Raw genomic sequence first — 14,746 nt, forward strand, 5'->3', positions numbered from 1 at the left:
CAACCCTAGCAATTTTAGAGATTAGGTAGTTCATCTATGAACCTACCAGCCAAATATTTTCGGCAACATTGTACTTGATTTGGACTTGCTTTCAAATATTGCAAAACCCAAAAAAAATTAGATTTGTTACGAGGATTCTAATATACATGATCACGGTTGACTGCCTGAACGGATTTTGTAACTTGTGATTTTATTCTTTTTTCATTTTCCAATATGGTTTGTAAGACCCGAAAATATTAAATTATTAATTATGGAATTTGAGAATTAAATTCCATATTATGGGCTAATATTGATTTGCAAAGTTATGGAACTGATAGATGTAATTTCCGAGTCGAAAATATTAATTTGAGAATTTTACGGGTTTTGAGAATTAAATTCCGGGAATTCTTAAATTAAAAGAATAAATATTCGATTTGAATATTTATGGGATTTAAGATTAAATTCCATGTTTCGGAAATTAAAGAAGTTTAATTTTGAAGATACAACTCGATCGGGGACTGATTTGCAAATATCGAAGTTGAAGGGCTGAAATGCAAAAGGCCGGGATTATTTGATTCATTCGAATTTAATTAATTTTAACCTGAGTATATTTAATTTGGGAATATTTAGAGTTTTGATTTAAATTCTAATATTCTTAAATTATTTAGGATTGAAATTGAATTAAAAAGAAGGCCGAGGATTGAATTGCAATTGATGAAGTTTTGAGGACTAAATTGCAATTTTGGAAATACTTATCGGATTTTAATTATAAAAAACAGATTGATACGTGAATTATTGAGAAGGAATTCAGAATTGAACAACATAGCCACGAACCTTTATATTTTCTTTGGATTCTGATTGTTCAAATCGCCGTAACTTTTGATCCGCTCGCCCGATTTCAATTCCGAAAGATGTTCTGGAATCCTTGCGAAGAGGGATTCGATCTTGTGTAAGTATCTTGATGTTTCTCCTAGCTTTCGAAATCAGTTTATGGCAGAGATCAGATTTTGGATGTTATGATCATGTTTTTCAACGTTTGTACAATTCGATATCGAGACCGACTTGAATATTGATTATTGAATGAACTTGAAACGATTTCCAGCATATATTTCGAGATGTATAGGTGCTGAGATGTTGGTTTAGGATGATATGATGCTGATATATTATAGTTAAGATTGTTAGAGTTGATTTGATATCGTTTCGGTTACCGATTTTGTACCGTTACGTCGTCGGTTCAAGATTTTGATCAACTTTGAAGTTAGATTGATTAAGCTGGACATTCCTTGAGCTGTGAGTGATAATTATAACTTGGAAACACTTCATTTCAGATTATTTGGAAGTTGATGAGCTCGAGAAATTGCTTCGACACGAAGAGGAAATGATCAAGGTTTGAAACCATTTTTGGTTGAAGTTCTAACCATGATTGTGAGCAGATTTGGATATGATGAGATTGAATGAAGTTGAAATATATTTTGTGGTTATATATCTCAGACTTGAAGTGTTCACAACCGAAGAAATACGAAGGTATAATGACGACATCGAGAGTCAGGAAGTTTGAAACTCAAGTTTGATTCTTCTTGAGTTCTTCCGCCAAAATCACATACGTATTTATTGCTTTGTTTTGATTTTGATGTTGTCGATCCATCCCAGGTAGTGGATCTTTGATTTTGAGTCGATATGATTTTGATACGATGATGATATGAATTGATTCTATGCCAAGGTCGGAGGGTGACCTTATTTTCTAGCCCGGAATGGCTACGTTAGATAGATATCCATGTCAAGATCGGATACGAATCTTGATGCCAACGATGATTTACGAATCAATTCTTAATCGAGATATGCGTTATTTACTCTATTTGTTGAGTCGAGTTAAATAGAGTCGTTATGATTTATTTAACGCTTTTGATATGTTGCTTATACTGAGAATGTTTTTTCACGGAGTTTATTCGGCTGTTGATTTGTTTTGTATGTGTGCATTGAAACAGATGGGGCAGGAGTTTATCAAAGACGACATTGATAGCTCGGGAGAGAGATGTAGCAAGTGTGGGCTCGGGTTTTTAAGATGAAGAATGGTATATAGATAGCATCAAACTTAGCAAGAAACTTGAGACTTGAAGTTTGTTTATGCTATGCTGAATAGCTTGTAGTTTTTTTATCTTTTGAGCTATACATTTGATGTAATACATGCATGATTTGATGTTAGGAACTTTATGTATGAATGTATGCATGTTTTAAGATTTTTATAACATGTTTAGACTCGAATTTTGTTGATGAATCATGACTTGGTTTTAGTTTTGACAGCAAAATGGATTCTGCAGTTTTCTGAAGAAGAAGAGCCCGCTCGATCGGGTGAATATCACCGATCGAGCGAGGCCTGTTTTTATTGGGCAGAAAACATGAATTCTCTTGCTCGCTCGATCGGCTGCTTTTGCCCGATCGAGCGAGGCCAAAAATATGTACAGACCGAGAGCATGAATTTCTTGCTCGCTCGTTCGGCTGATTTTACCCGATCGAGCGAGGCTCCGGATTTTTAAAAAAATTCTGCTCTTGATTTATTATTCTTGAATTGTTTGATTAATTGTTTAATTAATCATTAGTTGCCCTAAGACAAGATTAGCAACCCGAGGTCCTCACAACAGGTGGTATCAGAGCATAAGTTTCTGGACTAAGATAGAAGATGAGCGGGGTAGATTGAGTTACATGCATTTATTGTATTGCATGATTATGCATTACTCAATTTGATGATTCGATGATTTGATAAATTGCATGTGCGCATGATCTATCTTTGAAATTCAACTGCCTGATTTAATGATTTGTAAATTTTTGAATTTCTTACTGTTTTGTTATAAGATTTTCCCCGGGTGATGTAAGCACCCAGAATCGAAGAGGACAGTGTTCTTTGGGTGATGTAAGCACCACAGACTGACAGAATAGTATGGCCAGACTGAACAGAATGGTATGGTCAGACTGAACAGAACAGAACGGTATTGCTCAGCAGAATGAAGTACCTCTGATTGAATAGAGCAAAATATCAGCAAATGAATAGATGATGTTGTAGGTAACAGTTGGCTTGAAGAACTTGACCAGTTGTTCAAATATCGGAAAGATTCAGATGAATATCGGATCAGATTGATTGAATACCAACTTTGAAACCTAGCAACTAGCTGGTGGATTTTGATGAAGAAATGATGAGAAGGCAGAGGTATATTGATTGTTGGTAAGTGCTTAGAACATAATTTTGTTTATAATTCTTTGCCGTAACAGAAAAAAATGATGAGAAAGAAAAATATACCCTCTAGACGCTGAATATTTTGAATTTTGAGGATTGCCTTATTAGAATTTTCAAGCCTACTATGATTCTTTGAATTGTAGATGATAATAAGAAAGCTCAAGATTGAGTGAATTATATAATGGCTTGAATTCGAAGAATATGTCTGAAAACAAATGTTGATGATTGAAACATTTTATGAAAGACATAGCCCTGTCTAAGAGAATTGAAGCTGAATGATGAGTGAGGAGAATGAAATTGTAGACATGCAAGAGTATGTGAGATACTCACAACTTTATCTACAATTTTTATTCTAGAATAGATATGAAGTGAATGATATGAAAATAAATCTCTAACTCTAGCGAACCGAGACAGATTAGTCTAGTTCTGAATGCATAGTATGTTAGAGATTAGGACACTCATTGTGGAGGAAGATATACAACCAAGCAGTGTAAAGAATAGTTAGGCAGATGTGCTAGAACCTGTTTGAAGAAACATAGATTCTAAGAAGATTCGAATGAAGAACACATGTCAGAAGTATACAGAGGATCAGAATAAAAGTGTACCTTGGAATGAAATTTCAAGTAACATATATATTTTGTTTTGACCTGTTTATTAATGGTGCAATAGATATATGATAGCTGGAAGCTTATTATATGATTACCTCTGTATCAGAAAAGAGAATTTGTGAATTGAACTGAAGACTGGAACTACTGAATTCGAAGAAATGGAATTGAATATGATTGTGTTCATATGTGAAATATTTGGTTAAGATGCATGATAGATGATGAGACTGTAACCAAATACTGATTAGAGATAGTTTCAGATTATTGAATCACTTGATTTTGTGATTTAACCAATCAATATGTTTTATGCTTTACGAAGTACATGTTTACCTGCATATCTGAGTTGATTGGAAGCATGTATTCCGTGAAAATGAAGTAGAATTGGTTCTTGATCAGAACTCGAGTATTGAGGAAAAGTATGAATAGTCTGATCAAAGGAGAATTGAAATAGAAGTGATGAATAGAAGGAACGATTGAATTAGATCAACAAGAACATGATGTGCATATGAATATGATGATATGATATAGAATCTCGAATTAAGATTCTGTGATTTCGGTTTGATATATGATGTTTGATTACAGACATATTCCGAAATCAGTATATTCGATGCACTAGATATATTCAAGATCTAAATCAGCATTGATAGGTATGCCAATGCATAGAGATTGCAGATATGTTCCAGTAAGATTTTTGACTTTGGTTTAAGTTGTGAACTAGAATTCAATAGCGACTTGATGAATTTATGAATTATCGACTTGATGAGATTATGAACTGAATATTATTCTTGAGGTTTAGAAGATAGATGAAGATATGAAAATCAGTTACAGATGAGTCTTTTCTTTGATTATGCTGAATCGAATACATCAATTGGACATATAATTCTTGAAATGTTTGATTTCGAATGGCTCTCCTTGTTTTGTTCATAGAACCTGAGTGATTTACTCATTCTGAGTTATGTGATGCAAGTGAGTTGTTTTCACTTTGCAGAGTTTGTTATCCTGAAGATTTGATTTTGGATGACCTTGATTGAGGGATTTTCTCAATCTTGATTTATTTCTTTTGATTTTGAGAATTATTGATCCTTTGATGATATTTCAGCGTATTTTAAGATTGTTGGCTCGTAACTGATAGAAGAATGTGATTATGATCCATGATTTTTGGGTTAGATGATATGAATTGTCAGTGTTTTGGAGATAGAAATAAGGAATGAAATAGGCATCCGATGAATTGATTCCAGATTTCTGTGTCTTCTGGTTTGAATATTCAGACGAATATATCACCAATCAGAATGATTTTTCTATTGGAAGTAAGGAAGAACTGTTCAGAAGATAAAAGAAACACATAAAGTAAACTGAACTGATGAGAATTCAGTAAATAATGCTAGATTGAGATATGAATTGAAGCCTTAGATCAGCATGAATGAATTCTATTATGATTGATTATTTGATTGTGCCTGATATTTCCGAAAAGAGATATCAAAATTTGAAGAATTGCACAACAATGAACGCAATATTCATCCGATAATTGTTTTATCAGAAGATAAAGCAAATAAAAGTAACAGAATTAGTACGTTTTTTAAGTTAAACGTACAGAGAGTTTCCGATAAATTTGAAAATCGTTGACCAGATGAGTTTAGTGATAGTTTGGAAACTCCAAAAATTGAAACGAGATTATGATTTTAAAGAATATTTTGCGAAAACTACCATGATGAAACAGTATAGATGAGGTAAACAGGTGGTAGTTATGAACATATTGATTGACATTACTGTATACGATGATCTATCTGTATGATCAAATCACTGAATTGTGATTAGATTCGTTGCAAGATGAACAATAAGCCAAGAAATAATGTTTCAGATTGAAACATTGGGTTTACTATTAAATTGTAATACAGATGATCCGAAGACTTTGAGTAATTTTTGAGGTAGAGGTACAGTATATTATCCTTGAATTGGGAGTATAGTCAGAGAAGATGAATCGAATTTTGAAAATGAACTTTAGATTATCAACAGCTCTGAATATTTTGAAATCTGTGAATACAGCATATTATACTCTGATTAATAGATAGTCCGAATAGACTAATCAGAATTTTAGAATACACTGTATGAGATATGAATAACAGTTATCTATTCAGATCTGTGAAGAAGATAGAGATATGATGAAATTACAGGAATAATGAAAATTTATAGTCAGGATTAAGACTTTAGATTTATTCAATAGAATGTGGCATCGATTGATTTACTGATGTTCTGAGAGTTGATTATATGTGATTGCATTATACCATTTGTCCATTGATGGATTATCTGAGTTGATTTTCCAAATATTGAGACTATTCTCAGAACGTTAATATCTGATTCGGTACTACTTGATTTGATATGTTGTCACTTGATGATTATAATTCCTGTAACAGTTATTGAGCCGATTTTGAGATAATGCTATGAGGATATGATGAAAGAAAACCTGATTTCTTTGTGTTGAAATGCTACTATTGAAGTATATAATATCAGATCAGACATGACTTGTCGATATCAGATCAGATTTGATTTGAGACACACAAAGATTTTGAATATGAATCTGTACGAAATGAAAACAGAGAAGAAGAACCAGAATTAGTAATTGAATGATAGATATAACTTGTGAAGCTGAAATTGATTAGTTAAGCGGAAAAGTTATCAGTAACTAATGAATGGGACCAAATTTGATTCAAGTCTTTTATCTGTTATAAATAAATCAGATCTATAAACCATGAATAAAAATTCATAAAAGTTCCGCAACCTGGTATCAGAGCGGTTAAAATAGATTATAAATGCCTGGATTAACCTTAGATATTGAGATTAAAGATTTATTTGATAAAATAATCTTACTAAAAGATTTACGTCAAATAAATCGATATTTGAATAAAATAAAAGATCTCCAAACTCTCTATTTCAAAAATCATAAAGAAAAATATTTTTCAAGCACCTGGAAAATGATAGTACAAATTTCTGAAAATGAAGAAATTGAAGACATAACAATTTGTTATGAATAAGAATAAACTTTGTTATCGAAATCCGATCAACAAAAACAAAATAGTAAAAGTAACAATTTTTACTAAATGGAAAATATATGAAAACACAAAAATGAATATCTTTAATTTATATTCTCAAAATATAAATTTTGATATAGAGAATTGTGAAAACAATTTGAAACATCTTAAAAATTGTCAATCTTCAATTGATAGTTTCGAAGAATTTCAGAATTTGTTAGAACAAATAGATTCAACAAAAAGACTTTTAATAGCCTTAAAAAAATTAAGAAGTTCTATCATCTGTTAAAATGACAGAAGTAACAATTCCAAATCAAAATAGCCAGATTGATGAATCTGAAGAAAACCAATAATATAATTTGAATATTATATTTAATCAAAGTAAGTTTGCTGAAATACAGAAAACAGGATTTTCTAGTTCAAAAACTAATATAATAAATCAACCAGGAATATTAAGTAAAATCTCAAACTTTATTAATCCTAGGAAAATTTTAATTTATTATTCGATTCGTACAAAAGAACGATCTTGTAAAATAAATAACGAATTAAGGTCTAATACCCTGAAGTTATTAACAACTCAAGATATTGATACTATCATGGCAAAAGCCAGTGAAAAAGAACGATCTGAACTAAAATATGTTCATATCGGAGGAATTGAAATAATAGTATCAGGTCACTACCGAGAAGGAATAGATACACCAATTGAAATCACAGTTCGTGACAAAAGGATACGTAATCTTGAGGATTCTATCCTTGGAAAATTGAAGGAAATTTATGTTACAAAAAGATGAAATTTTGTATTTATCCAAAATACAATATATCTCTTTTTTATAAAAACATAAATGACGTTTTAACATTAGATTATTATTTTTATAGAAATAATCTTATGTTAACAGGAAACCATCCGATCAATATAAACTATGTTGTCGGTATAGCAATAAGTAATAATTCTCAAACAGGAATAATTTCAACAAAACCAACTATTTTTGTTGAAAGAATGTTTGAAAATATTACAAGAATTGAACACCCTCGAAAAACATTCATTGAAGAAATAAATCCTTATAAAAGATGGAGTTCAGATGACCTCCAAATCACAAAACAGTCTGTACCAAGAAGATCATTATCATTTGCAAGAAATGATGAAGATATTCTTGAAAAGATTGGAACAATGAATCAAAATATTCTTAAAATTAAACAAGCCATTGTTAATGAGTAAACCTCATCGCAATGACGTCCTTAATAAAATTAGAAAAAGATCTAGTAGATTTAGAAAATAATATTAATAAGATCAATCTATCAATACAAGAATTAGAGAAAAATTTCAAAGAATATATTGATTTAGCCACGACTAGATTAATAATTGAACAAGAAAGACATAATAATGAAATATTAAATTATCTTAAGGAAGTTCTTCCAATAGATAAAGGCAAAAAAAAATGGAAGAAGAACCACCATTCAAAATTGAATCATGGTATAGAAATTCCCTTAGTTATGGAAAACATAAGTATGAAGATGTTTAGTGAAACAGACCAATTTGATTTTGAACAAATAGGAATAAATACATAAGAATTATATTATTCACATCAGGAATCAGAACAATACAGAGATATGGATATTTCAGAATCAGAATCCGAAGATGATTCTAGACCACGATTAAATCTACGAACGAATGTAGAAGGTAGTGGCGGAAGAGATGATGAAGAATTTAAATATAACAGAGACCAATACTCTGGATCTTATAAAGATGTTAGAGACATTCTTAGAGAATCAAAAACATCAGAATTTGTGAAACAAAATATTTTAGATTTAGGCTATTCAACAGCTAAGGAAAGAAAATCAAAGATAGATCATTGAGCAAATGAACTATCAGTACAAATTCAATTAACGCCATTATTAGATAAAAGTGAAAATATTCAAGTTTTAACTTATGGGATGATAAAAATGACATTGGTAGGAGCAGTCAGAACTTGGGCTGAAAACCTAATAATTACTAATCTACCACAAGGAATGACAGGACATCGATATTTTGAACTATTTGTTGATGCCATGTATCAAGAATTTTTAGGAGTATCCAATAATGATGCTAATCTGATAGCCAAAAACATAGAACAAAATAGAGCGATTTTTATTCTAGATAATATTAAATTATGCAATTTATGTTACTTAGAAGAATTTATTTGTGATTACGAAACAAACTATTATAAGTTAATAGATCTGATAAAAAGGAACATTATAAATTAAGTATCTTTAATAAGATACCTAATATACCAATAAACTGTAAAGATGAATTCTTAACTAGTCCTTATGCTAAAACTTTAGGAGGAGCTATTAAATTCATCAAAGACATAATAACAAAGAAATGTCATGAAGTAACACTAAATAAAAAAATTTCTAAATCATACAAACAAAACAATAACCTTTGTTGTGATAAAATGAAATTCACAGTAAAAGAGTATGGTTGTAAAACTAATAAACCATATAAACATTTAAAAAGACAAAAACAAACTAAATTCAATAAACCTTATAAATTTCTTAATAGAAAATTCATTCCTTATAAGAAAAAGAAATTTAAAAAGAATTTCTTCAGAAAACCTTATAAAAAAAATTTTTATAAAAAGTTTGATAACAAAAAACCACCTTGCCAAAAGGCTAAAGGAAAGAACTGCACATGTTGGTTGTGCAACGAAAAAGGACATTATGCGAATGAATGTCCAAAACGAAACGAAAAGAAAAATAAAGTTAAACTTCTTGAAGAAATATATACTATTGGATTCTATCCGGTAGAAATAAATGAATTTTCATCCGACGATGAAAATATTTATTATCTTGATGAATCAAGTGAATCAGATTTTGAATCCGATTCCACATCTAATAATAATAATAATTAAAATAAGGACAAGAGCATTTTTGGAAAATGCAACCCTAGGTATTAAACTCAAACTTTTGTTTGGCTTGAGTACCTATTTCCAAGTTGCCCTTCTTCTTTTATCTAAACCAAATTAAAATACGAATCCGAGCACCACCATTTGATACTGAGTATGAAATACTATTGTTCTCCTCTTTTTAAATCAATTAGGAATTTTTAGTCATGCTATGATATTTTAATTTTATAATTTATATGCAGTATCCTGTTGCAAAAAACATTACATTTTAACAGTTTAAAAAAAAATTATTGTATGGTTAATTTTAATGGCAATCTCTGTACATTAAAACATGTAAAATGTAAAGTACGCATATAATATAAGGCTAATAGCCTTTTTTTTTTTTTTTTTTTTTTACAATGACTTATTAGCTCTTTTGATATTTCATAAGGAAGTTATATGTAACTTACTCTATTATGTTTTCAACGTTTAATTTTAGATATAATTTCACATGTAGGCATTTAAGAAATCGAGTACTGCAAAAAAAATTATTAGCCTGGGAGCGCCTTGACGACAAAATATTTGATGGATGCTCGTTAAATTTTAGGTTCGTGAGATTATATCGTGAATGATGTATTGATCATATCATATTTTCATTATATACTATGATATTCCCGTTTTAAGTAAGATGCATATTGTAATTAATAATATATACCCCAATTAAGTACAGGTGTGATCTTCCTTCTGGTCATTTGCTATAATATTATTCAAATGGTAATCTTAAGTCATGCGCAAAAATACAAAGTTCGTCCAGCATACATATATGTCACACATTCGGTATATTCTTTTACGATTCAGCACAAAAAATTAATTATATATATAACAAGACGAAATTTTGAGTTAGCAAGGTTTGAATATTGAAATTTGAAACTGCATGTGTAAATTATTATTATTCCTTGGCCTTGGGATGATTAATGTTTGTATATATGTATGCAAGCTAGCCATGAAATGAAAACGAATCAAATTAAACTTGAGTTTTTTTTCCCCATTTCAATAAAATGTAATAATAGACCAAAGAAAAAAATCATTTAAATATTTTACAATCCATAAAAAGATTCAATTTAATTTAGTCTTTATTTTCCCATATTCTTGTGGAGGAACAATGATCATATAAATTCATATCACACTTAATTTGTAAAAAATAAAAATCACAATGATCATCCTAAATTCCTTGTTTGTTAATATGTTTTGTTTCAATATTATATTCTTAGCGATTTTTTTCTTCTAAATATACAATTTCACACATTTATATTGCTGTTTTAACAGTTTTGCTACATGAAAAATAGCTATATGATCCATTTACATATAAATTCGTATAACACTTAATTTGGATTAAGCTTGAATATCATGATCAGTTCAAGCGTCCATGAAATGAACTATTATAAACACCTAATATACTATATACCTCCAAAATCCATTCACATTGCTTCTTCTATGTTTAAACTTTAATTCAGTAAGCATCTTTTGATCCTTAATGCACCAAAACTTAATTTTTTTTAAAAAAAAACACACACACACAGCACACACATATAAGTATATTATCTCCTTGGTTCAGGTTTATATAAAAAAATCGAATTAATCTTGGCTGGTCTCATTGAACGTAACTACTTCTATATATAGAGTTAAATTGGAATCTTTAACTTCACCAAAAGCTATATTAACTTGTGTCAATTAATGATGCCTCGCGTACGGGGACGATGGAACCAAGTTCGATGTATCGATACATATTCGCCCATATCGGTAACATGAACTTTTCTTAGTGAAATTCTATTTAGATAACATTGCATTTTTGGTTCTACAATTTTATCGTTTTGCGATTTGGTCATTTATGTTATCAAAATTCAGTTTTCATCCAATATATTTGGATTTTGTTTTTTCAATTTTAGGCATTTTTTTAATCGAGAATGTTGATGTGACACTACACGTGTCAATTTTATATTAATGTTTGGGCATATACTTATAAAAGTTTTTTAAAAACTTTTTTATATAATGTTTTAAAAATTGTTTTAAGAATAAATATTTGTTTGGACAACTATTATGTAAAATATTTTAACATTTCAAACTAATATTATTCATTTTTGAATTTCATTGTTTCATTTTAAAAACATCTAAAAACACAACTCAAGTGTTCTTTAATAACTATACTTGGTGAACACTTTTTAAAAATATTTTTCAAAAACAGTTAACAAAAAATTTATCCAAACACATATTTTAAAGTTTTTATATTCATAAAACACTAAAAATATTTTTAAAATATATGTCTAAAATCGAATATTGTTTTAAAAAAAAATCAATGTACTAAGGCTGAAATTAGCCCGAATTCCCGGGTGTGTCATAACTAAGGAACCTAGATTTTTCTGCATATCGGTTGGGATCAAAATGCTTATCATTCTGATTTTTAAATTACAAAGTTTCAAATGATCACGCTGAATTCTGATTAGAGTCAATAAAAAAGTAGGGGGAGTAGTCTATGCATTCAAAGCTATTTATAAATATTATAAATTGAATATATAAAATTAAAAATAAATACCGCAGAAATTTGAATTCGTGTATTAAGATTTTTAAAACAAATTTTGTAAATTTGATCGACTGATTTATATATATTTCTAAAAAGTAACCTAGATAATGACCTCATTTGGTATCAAAAGTTAGACAAAAAAAGTATTTTTTTAAAAAAATGTTTTTTCAGCTAATAAGATGTTTGGATGACCAAATAAGTGCTTAAAAAAACACTTTTTAAGTCACAAAAGAGCTTTTTCAAAAGCAAAAAATTATTGCTTAAAAAACACTTATTTTAAAAAACATCTACAAAATTCAAACAAGCTCAATATATCAAATCAAAATTTAGAATTCAATTTGATTTATTGTTTAATGTGATTTTGTTTGGAAATTGTGCGTGCATCTCTAACTAGGGCTGACATACCGTACCGAAATACCGGAATTTTGGCATACCGTACCAAAATTTTTTCGATATACAGACATTTTTTCGGTATACCGAATTTTTTTTCAGTATTTATACGATATCAATATGGATTTTTACTCAAATGCATGATGAAAATATAAAATGATAGGAGAGGGTCTAGCACATCTATCCGTGTCATCGACTGATTTATATTTACAATAAAAAATAATATTTTTGATATAAAAAATAATATTTTTATAAATTTAATGAAATAGGAGATTTGTCCTAAAAAATGCATGACACCTTTTATTTTATTTTATTTATTTATTAAAAAATCATAAATATATCCGACCAATTTGGCAAGATTCTGCTCGCTAATTTTGGCCTTGTGGAATCTGGAATCTAACTTTATATTTTAATGCTCAAGGCTCCAATAAAGTTCAATAAAATAATTTATTTAAATAATCGAAATATGATGTGAGCTTGCATCTCTATAAATTCAGGCAGAACTAGCCAGTTTTCTTCAATATTCCAGCAAAAGAATATCAATGGAGCATGAACTTTTCAATTTTGATTCTTACAACGTTGATCCCTTCAGTCTTTTTTCCATTCAAGACATGTTTACCTCTAATGATTTCGAAAACGACATTGAAAATGTTCTGCAACTTGATTCAGATCGCACATACTTCGATCGTTCGGTCCATCCAGACGGCGTTTCGGTTCTTGAAAATGTTCAAGAAAATATAACATTTCAGTATGAAGAAATATTGGATAATCTTGAGAATTCAGAAGAAATCCAAGATGGATCCATGGAAAGCTGTGACTTGATTGATCTTCTACTTAAAGGAGCCGAAGCCGTAGAAGCAGAAAACTGGCTTCTTGCTCCGAAAATCGTCACCAAGCTCAACAATCTTCTGTCTGATCAAGAAAATGGAGACAACCCTCTAGTGAGATTAGCCTTATATTTCACTGAAGGGTTGATCTACAAGAGTCTTAGTTCTCTTGAGTTGTTAGAGAACTCCATTTTACCACAACCCGACTCATTTCCTGCCTTCCAAATGCTCCAAGAACTGTCCCCTTACATGAAATTCGCGCATTTTACAGCGAATCAGGCGATCTTGGAGGCTATCCGATATCATCAAGAATTGCATGTTGTGGATTTTGATGTCATGGAGGGTGCTCAATGGCCTCCCCTGATGTCGGATCTTTCGTCCAGGCACGAATATGCCGACGTTTCGCTAAGAATCACAGCTGTTGTCACGGATGAGAAAAAAATCGATCATGTCAGACGAACAGGGCTCAGGTTACAAGAATTCGCGAACTCGATTAACCTCAACTTCATGTTCGATCGATTTTTCATGAGAAGAGAGCAAGATTTTGAAGATCTCGAAGTTTCATCAGACTCTCTAGTAGCTAATGTAATGTTGCACCAACTCCACATGCCACATAAGGACATGTCACTAGTGAAGGTTTTCTTGAATGGCATACAACAACATTTATCCCCTAAAATTGTCATATTGGTTGAAAATGAACTTTACAACTTGCATAGAGTTCCATCAATGTCATTTGTCGAGTATTTCAAGGAAGCCCTCCAACACTACGGCTCGATTTCGGATTCTCTGATCACGGGATTCGGGAGAGGATACAAATCAGCAGTGAAAATAGTGGAAAAAGAGTTCATGAGAATGAGGATCTTGGAGAGTTTAAAAGAGTTCCCTAGCCTGAGAAGGGAAATGGGAAATTGGGGAAATGAGTGGCCTTGTTCAAAAGGGTTTAGGCCCATTCCAATGAGTTCTTGCAATGTGACTCAAGCCAAGTTTTTGGTGAGTTTGTTTAAAGGAGGATATTGGGTGCAAAATGAGAAGAGAAGGCTGACTCTGTGCTGGAAATCTAGGCCGTTGATCACGGCTTCTGTTTGGGCTCCAAAAACTCGGAAGTAAAGTTTCAGATAAATGTTGTCCCATTATTATTGTTTAAAGTGTTAATTACAGCTTATTCGTTTTTTTTGAGGAATATGTTTCGAGGTGTAATTTTAACATCTCATTTATGTAAAGGAAGAAAATTCAGAACTAATCAAATTGATA

General features: G+C 30.5%; 1 protein-coding gene and 1 long non-coding RNA gene across 2 annotated transcripts; both read left to right on the forward strand.

The window, feature by feature from the left end:
• The first annotated feature begins 812 nt into the window (after positions 1-812).
• On the forward strand, positions 813-2,046 carry LOC140886812 (uncharacterized). Its single transcript, XR_012151703.1, has 3 exons — positions 813-928; positions 1,308-1,366; positions 1,965-2,046. It is a non-coding gene; the product is annotated as an uncharacterized lncRNA (long non-coding RNA).
• Positions 2,047-13,210: 11,164 nt separating this feature from the next.
• LOC140888718 (protein NODULATION SIGNALING PATHWAY 2-like) lies at positions 13,211-14,602 on the forward strand. The gene has a single exon (XM_073296415.1). It carries the CDS (start codon positions 13,211-13,213, stop codon positions 14,600-14,602), a length of 1,392 nt encoding a protein of 463 aa, XP_073152516.1.
• Positions 14,603-14,746: the final 144 nt, after the last annotated feature.

This window comes from Henckelia pumila, chromosome 3, assembly GCF_033568475.1.
Source record: "Henckelia pumila isolate YLH828 chromosome 3, ASM3356847v2, whole genome shotgun sequence".
In the NCBI taxonomy this organism is placed as follows: Eukaryota; Viridiplantae; Streptophyta; class Magnoliopsida; order Lamiales; family Gesneriaceae; genus Henckelia; species Henckelia pumila.